The sequence below is a fragment of the Etheostoma cragini genome, chromosome 21 (assembly GCF_013103735.1).
Source record: "Etheostoma cragini isolate CJK2018 chromosome 21, CSU_Ecrag_1.0, whole genome shotgun sequence".
Lineage (NCBI taxonomy): Eukaryota > Metazoa > Chordata > Actinopteri > Perciformes > Percidae > Etheostoma > Etheostoma cragini.
In genome coordinates, this window is record NC_048427.1 from 6,911,780 (window position 1) to 6,919,454 (window position 7,675).

Here is a 7,675-nt window from a genome sequence, read left to right on the forward strand (position 1 = left end):
GGTTAACTGAAGAATCAATATTTTTTGCTAAATGACAACACTTACATGATACTTAAATCTTATATGAATAAAGAAAACATGTCACAATAACCGTATGATGTTTTGACAATATGTATTATGAGGAAAATTGGCTTTCTGAACATTTATTATTATTTAACTGATTAGCCTTTATTCTAAATAAACTTTGGCACACAGTAGGCGTGCACTCTAAGTGTTTTAAAGTTTTTCTCTCTGCCTCTGTTATGAAAAGCTATTTTTAAAATATAGAGACTTTACATTTTGTTTGACATACCACTGCTGTATGTTGTAGTTGAGTCTATTTAACAGCTACCAGTAAAAAAAGGGGGGATGTGGTTGCACTCAGTGGCATTGCAGTCTGGATTTACTTTTGGATTTTGACTAATAAAACTGTTAAATCATGTTGGTGGAAAACTGTCAAGTCAAACATAGTTTTACTTTCCATTTGTCCTTATGTGGCACAAAGCAAAAGATGAGGGCCTTAATCCCATGGCTTGCGGTTTTGTGTTACAACCCATTCATCCTATACACAACCACTAAGATTTAGTGACAGGCACAAAACACTGTTAAAGCAAAGCCATTTCTCACCAGCTTTATATGAAATCTAGCCTTTATTGTGTCATAAAAGAAAGAAACATGTTGAACCAACAGCAGTGTTCACTGACATGCTCCAAGTTAGTTCCCCTGCAATGAAATCCCATCGCTCCAAACACCAGAGCTCAGAGGGGCGGGGGTTCATATTGGAAGTGTTAAAAAAAATCTTCCAAGGAAGGCTGCAGGATTTATTGCAGCATATCAAAAATGTATGCATGAAACTGTTTATTACCACTCTGTATTTATTAAACCGGTTTAGAATATAGTGGAGGAAGAAGAATGGGTAGATATCCATAAATGGGACAGGGAAAGCCGCCTTCAGTGTCACATCCTGTATTGTTCAGTGTTGCATAACTTAAGTGAAATGAAAAAGAAATAAATTACTTGCTTGACTGGTCGCACATCGATGACTATCATTTTCCCCCTCAAATTGCATCCTGTTTTGAATGACGAAAAATGACTGCATGTGAATGAGGTAATGGTTTGATGCATTGAAATGCTAATTGATTTGTTGTTTTGTTTTTCAGGGAGTGAGTTTTCGGGGAACCCCTACAGTCACCCACAGTACACGACCTACAATGACGCCTGGCGATTCAGCAACCCAGCATTACTAAGTGAGTAGAGAGTAAGAAACTGGATTAGTTGACCATTCGCTGCACCCCTCTACCGAACAAAGATCGTCCAATCGTAGCCTTAGCAACTGTTAGTAACCACAGCAGCTTTGGATTTCTCCCCATGCCAAAACAGTGTGCATGGGACTGTAATAAGAGAGATACTCTGCCTTTAAGAGTTTTGAGGGTGTTGTCTTTTTTCTAAGCTTTCCAAAACCAAAAACACAAAAGAAAAAGTGTAAGGAATGGATTAAACAGTGTGTTTATCTGCTCTATCCTGAGCTGTAATCGTTAGCATGCACTAAAAACTAGCTTATTATTTACAGTAGTGCCAGGAGCAGATCATTGACTAACTGCATTATTATGTGAGGTTACAGGTTACATAAAAAAAGCCCTGTTCTGATGAGCAGACCCAGTGTGTGAAAGCTGGCCGTGGATTGGTTGAGGCTAACGTTAGCAGCGCTGTCCTCTATGTTTGTTACCCGTGGTAGCGATACATTTGCGACACAACAGTTAATCCTCATTCTGTTAGGTGACTGAGGTTTGTGCAAGTTGGAATATGTGGCCCAACCACAGCTCTAAAATATACAAGTATCTAGCGTGGTGTGTATTGATAAGTCCATGGTGCTGTCCTTGGTGCTGAAGTAACAAACAGATTCGAGTCCTGTCGTCCTGTCAGTTTCTTATGGATCTATAATATTCCCACAAGAGTCGTTAATGGGGCGGTTAACTAGACGTGAGTGAAGTAAGTAAACCCCTTGTTAAAAATTAACAAATCCCCAACTGAATGAAAAAACAATAACAAAATAATAGTCAGACCTCATCGTACAATAAGTCTTTAAGCACGATATCATGTGCTGTATGTAGGATGCCCAGATAGCTCAGTTGGTAGAGCAGGTGCCCACATATAGACGTTTACTCCTCGGCGCAGCGGACCTGGGTTCAACTCTGGCCTGCGGCCCTTTGCTGTCCTGTCAAATAAAGGCCTAAAATACCCAAAGAATAATCTTTAAATGTACTGTATGTAGCCTTGAAGTTAATATTTATGAGACCAATACTCTTTTTTTTAAACCAGTTAGCTACAAACATTAAAATGAGTCAGATGAATATGATGTTTTCAGCCTAATCATAGACCTATGATAAGCAATTTAAAAAAAAATGTTGTCCCACGTGTTCTATTAAATGAGAAAGTTGCTTTTGTCTATCTCTGTCTGAAATCAAGGACACTTTGTTTCATAAATTATTAAAATATCAAGTAAATAGTCGTCATTGTAAACTGCATTATTTGCCCATAATAAAACAAATAGCTTGACAGGCATAAAAACAGTATATATGAGGTTGGGGCTCAGCGAATGGTCAATTAACCATTAACATTTTGAGTAAAAGAGCTAATCAGTGTGGAACAATGTGTAAAACAACAGTTCATTGACAACTGCACTACTAATAATGACAATACATCTGTAAATGGCATTTTGTTGTTGTTTGAAATGGTTCGTTCTTCTGTTAACTTTCAGGTTCCCCTTATTATTATAGTGCCGCATCGAGAGGCTCCGCCCCCCCCACTGCTGCCACTGCCTATGACCGTCACTAGTTACCATGGAAACCAAATCAACCTGCAGGACCATGGCCTTAGCCTCCATATTGCCCCGGTGTAAGCGGCATGGTCCACTGGACACTGAGCAACTGCGCATAAAATGTTCCCAGCTCACACAATGAGAAACTTAACGTTTTTTGGGGGGATTCCAGACGATTTCTCTTTCCTCGCAACTTTTTTGGACGAAGCCAAGAAAAAAAAACTACAAGAAGATCATCAGAGACACTGAAAGTCACTTCATACACACAATGAAAACTGTGGCTAATTGCAGTAAAAAAAAAAATGGAAAAAAGAAAAAGACTAAAAACAAAAATAACTGAATTTATCCCCCCCCCCCCACCCGTGGCAGTGTCACACTTTCATTCCATCACGGATCAATACTGTACATTCCTTTTCTTGGCGGCTCTCGGCAGGGACGCTGTCCGGAGCTTAAAATGTAGCAGCAGCCTTTTTTTCCTGTTTCCATTCGTCTCCCACTCCGATTCAGATGGCAGCGCAGTGAGATCAGAGGAGATTAGCAGCAGCACACGCAGGCTGTGGCAGGCTAACGTTGTTTTTATCCATCTGAACAGTCACCAACCAAACATCCAGCATGAGTAAATCAATCGCTTTTGATGCCATGAGAAGATTAGGACATGTTCTCTGTGATACACAATCAAGATGTAAAAATGAAAATGAAATAAATAAAGAAACATCCGTTTGAAAATAGAGGGAGCCATGACAATATATCACCATGGCCCGCTATTTGCAAGATTTCAAGAAACTAGTAAATATATTCTTAAAATATTTTTTTTATTTAATTTTTATAATTCGTAACAACTAAACTGCAGACTGCTTGGCTAGTGTTTTACTATTTCTTATTTGTCAGGATACAAGAGGTCATCAGGCAAAACCTTTTTGTGTTTTTTGTTTATTTTGCACTATGTTTGAGGTTTGAAACACTGGAGCGTTATTATGCAGAAAAATGATGATGCATATTTGCTTTATTTCATGAAACTGAGTGTCATTCTAATAAGTCTCAGTCTGAAAAGGCACTTACAGTTTCATACTTTTTCCTGTAATTCAACACCCCTTATGTCATTATGTCATGACATGCACTACTATGTTCTCACAGCTTCCATTTTTATTTAAGTTGATTAAGTCTTTGGCATTCAACCACAGAAAAATAGGATATAACAGCCATCGCAAGTCAAACCAGTATCATTTGTCTAGTTGATGCCAGAAGCATCCAGATTCACTCGATTCTGATCCTGATTCTGACGACTCCAATAACGTCAAAAAGCAGGGCCACGATTTCAGCTAAATGCCTTAAACATGTTCCCTCCTAACTTCAGCTCCCTCACATGTTTCAGGCCAAGTTATTACTTTGAATCAAGCTGGAATGATGGTTTCTTCATCTGTCAAGTGAATGTATTTGCATTTGCCAAAGACTTAGTTCTTGTTAATGTTTATTTACAGGCCACCTATATGCATCATGAGAGCAGTATTATTGTTGTTATTAGGGGAAAAAAACACATTGTTCATGAGGAAAAGTATATGTATAAATTCTATGCAGTGCAGAGATGGTCATCATATGCATATTCAGCTGTAAACCTAAAGGTAGGTGAAGAGTATTTAATTGTTATGTTATTTACAAATTGTTCATTTTGTAGAAGGATTTTTTTGTGTGTGATGTGAAGACACTTCTCTGTAAATACAGTAAGACAAAATGTCTTTCATGTTCATGGGTATTATCACTTTCATTATGCTGGTCTCACTTGTACAATAATAAAAGTGTCTGAAATCTTTTACGCAAAAGAGGCTTAATGATCTTTCTGACTATCTGGAGTAGAGCTGAAACAATAGAAAAAAAGATTGATTTTACAACATTTTCAATATTTGATTAATGACAGAAGTTATTAAAGGAAAATGTAAAGTGTGAGGTTTAGCTGCTTTTGTTTTATATCTTTGTAAATTGACTATCTGTGGGTGTTGGACTTTTGGGGTTAGACAAAAAAGCAACTTATAGACAGCTTGCAAATTGTGATAGGCCTTTTTCACTTCTAATAAAAATATTATTATTAGACATAAATATAAATAAAACCATTATAGCGGTTTAATATTATATTACAGTATATAACTTGTAATACATCCATAACAGATTCTTGATAGCAGGAGTTTTTATTGGGGTTTCTTTACGAAAGGGTTGGTACATAGCAGTAAGAAAATGGAATTTCAGCATTAGATACTATTACAAGATATGGTGTAAATAAAGAATATGAAAAATAAGTTAAAGATGTCCCAGTCACAAAAGTTCTTTACATAAAAGGGTTTAAAATAAAGGTCCCAGGAGACAATCCCATCTTCTGAACTGCCTTTTACCTTTTCTATTGAGCATAGGTTTCAAATCACCAGGCCTATCTCCACAGCGCTGTATCAGCGCAGGGGTATGTGCTGGCTACACTACACCAACATGGGATAGGAGAAAAAAAAACGCTGTTAATATTTCTTTTAACCAATCACAACCATCCTGGTCAGCACTTAGCCCGGAGCGGTGGTGCCCTTGCAAAATAAATGCCGGATGAGGCTTTATCCTAGCAGTGCATACATCTGTTGAGTCAGACTTATTAAGCACAGACTCAAAGATGTTAGTTCTACCTTTGTCTTTTCTCAATCTTTCAAATCTAGAGCTTTTATTTCCAGTGCCTCGAAATGATACTCATAATAACTGAAAAAGCATATTTTGATATTTTGTGAATTGTAGATCTGTTCCCATAAAGACATAAAGCAAAAGAACAAAACCAACAAACCAGGATCACCTTAACTTTGAGCCAGAATGCTTTCTTTAATCTACAATGTAGGAAAGATCCCACCTGACAAATATATAACGATTAAAACGTCCTCTTACGTCTTATTGATTACAACTATATCATGTGTGTGAAAATCCTTATATACTGCTTATAAAAGCAAGAAATGGGTAAAGATAAATAATGTAATGTGAAGTATTTGATGAAGACAAATAACTTGATGGATAAACAAAAGTTGAAATAAACAATGGCGGAATGAATTCAGGTTACTAATGAGACTATTTTGAGATAAATGTATTTTTTCTCAGGCATAAAAGACCACACAGTGCATGGGGGGCTACAGTGAGAATGCCTCTAAATGTTTTTTTTCATGATTCGGATCACTGAGCAGCACATAGTGTTTAACCTCTCCTCGCTTTGTAAAGCTGAATTAATTTTTCTTGCAGTGTGCCTGAATTCAATTTGTGCTAAGTTGCAGGGAGAGCTTTATGCATGAAATCCCTCTTAGAGCTTATTTCACTCTTTCTTCGCTTCATAATCCCTCCACCGCTGCCGCCTTGTATGACTTAGTTAAATCATTATTGATTTACAACAAGTGGACACTGTCCTGATTAGCACTGTGCGATTTGCAAAGGATTTGGACTGCAGGAGCACACGATAAAGCTGCGTGTACATTTGAAATGATGTCAGACAGAATGGGAGTGTATAATACAGCTGTAGAGCTTTTCAGTTGTTAATACAGACTCATTCCTTGATCCAAACACTATTTTTATTCTTGTTTTATTGGAAAAAAGTGAGTTCTACCCTCAGGTCCTGCATAAATGGCAGTGATATAATATCAAAATGAAAATATTATAAAGTTTAGGAAGAAAACTCAGTTTCCATTTTTCAATTGCATATTTTTATCCAAATTTCAACAATGTAAAAAGATGAAATAAGCTTCTTTGAAACATACTGAGCTGAGCTGTTTTATTTCTGTGCACTGTGATGTGTCAGGGTCCACAAGGAGAGGCCCCCTTTTTGCTTTGTAATTCAATTTCTCTGCCTGTTGTTTATTTCATAGCTCCCCTGTGAAGCATCAAACGCGGATGTTCTGTCAGCCCCTAACTGTCGTATATGTTTGTCATTCACAACCCTTGTTAATAGAGGAGACAGAAAAAAGGGAGCTTGACTCTTTCCTTTCCCCAGCTAAGAATTCCCAGAAGCAGAATTATTCTATTTAGATGGAAACTTTTTTGTCACTTTCCTGTCTAAATTGGCATATCTGGCTCTCTCCTCTGAAACCAATAAACTGTGAACCTGGATGTAACTGTCAATCAAGCTCAAATTGACTGCAGCATACCAGATGACAACAACATCCTCTGGAATATATACATTTTATTTACTATATACAAGTGTGATGGGATGCTCTGATTGGCTCTAATCAGCACCTGTCACTGTCATCGCTCATCAAACATTTACTTCATATAAAAAGTCTGCAGTAAAACAAAATGACGTCTCAGATGGACGGACTCCAAGTGCAAGCTTACATATAAAATTGTGTGAGGAAACTTTAAAAACTTATTGCATGAAGATGTTTTTATTTAGATGAAAAACTAGTTCAGTAATCAAGCTAAGGCATGAGTGCTGAAATCTTGATCTACTGCACATTTAATACTTGAAACAGGCCATTGCAGCTTGATTTGTTATACTCAACTTTTTGCTCCATATCTAACTGTGACGTTAAAGTTATTACCCCTCATTGGATATGCAGTAATTATCTTACTGTGTATAGGCCTCATTCTGTATATTGTTTAATTATTATGCCTCAAAAGTTGCACAACAAAAACCTCTACTTATGGATTTATGATTTGTTAAATATTGTTCATCTATCATTTTTTTAAAGAAACCAGTCTCAGCTCCACATGTGGAAGGATGCGAATTAGACAGCAGTCAGAAACCTCTTCTTTGTCAGGTATTACAGTATAACAGTGAACCTCGCCATGCATATCTTCAACCCACAGTGTCAGATCTAAATGTTGACCTTTCGAGCTGCTCCACACTAATACATGCTGACTGAACACTCTGTGTGA

The 7,675-nt window shown here is 37.2% G+C and overlaps 1 protein-coding gene across 7 annotated transcripts in view; it reads left to right on the plus strand.

Annotated features, from left to right (window-relative positions):
* pax2b (paired box 2b) overlaps positions 1-4,321 on the plus strand; it is a 30,127-nt gene extending 25,806 nt beyond the window's left edge. For 4 of the 7 annotated variants that reach the window (XM_034860744.1, XM_034860746.1, XM_034860745.1 and 1 more), the window contains exons 9-10: positions 1,140-1,226; positions 2,757-4,321. In XM_034860744.1, the coding sequence (XP_034716635.1) occupies positions 1,140-1,226; positions 2,757-2,878 (209 nt within the window). In that variant the 3' untranslated portion in view covers positions 2,879-4,321. Of the gene's footprint in view, positions 1-1,139; positions 1,227-2,737 lie in introns of all 7 variants that reach the window. The other 3 variants (XM_034860747.1, XM_034860750.1, XM_034860749.1) reach the window with 1 other exon arrangement.
* Positions 4,322-7,675: the final 3,354 nt, after the last annotated feature.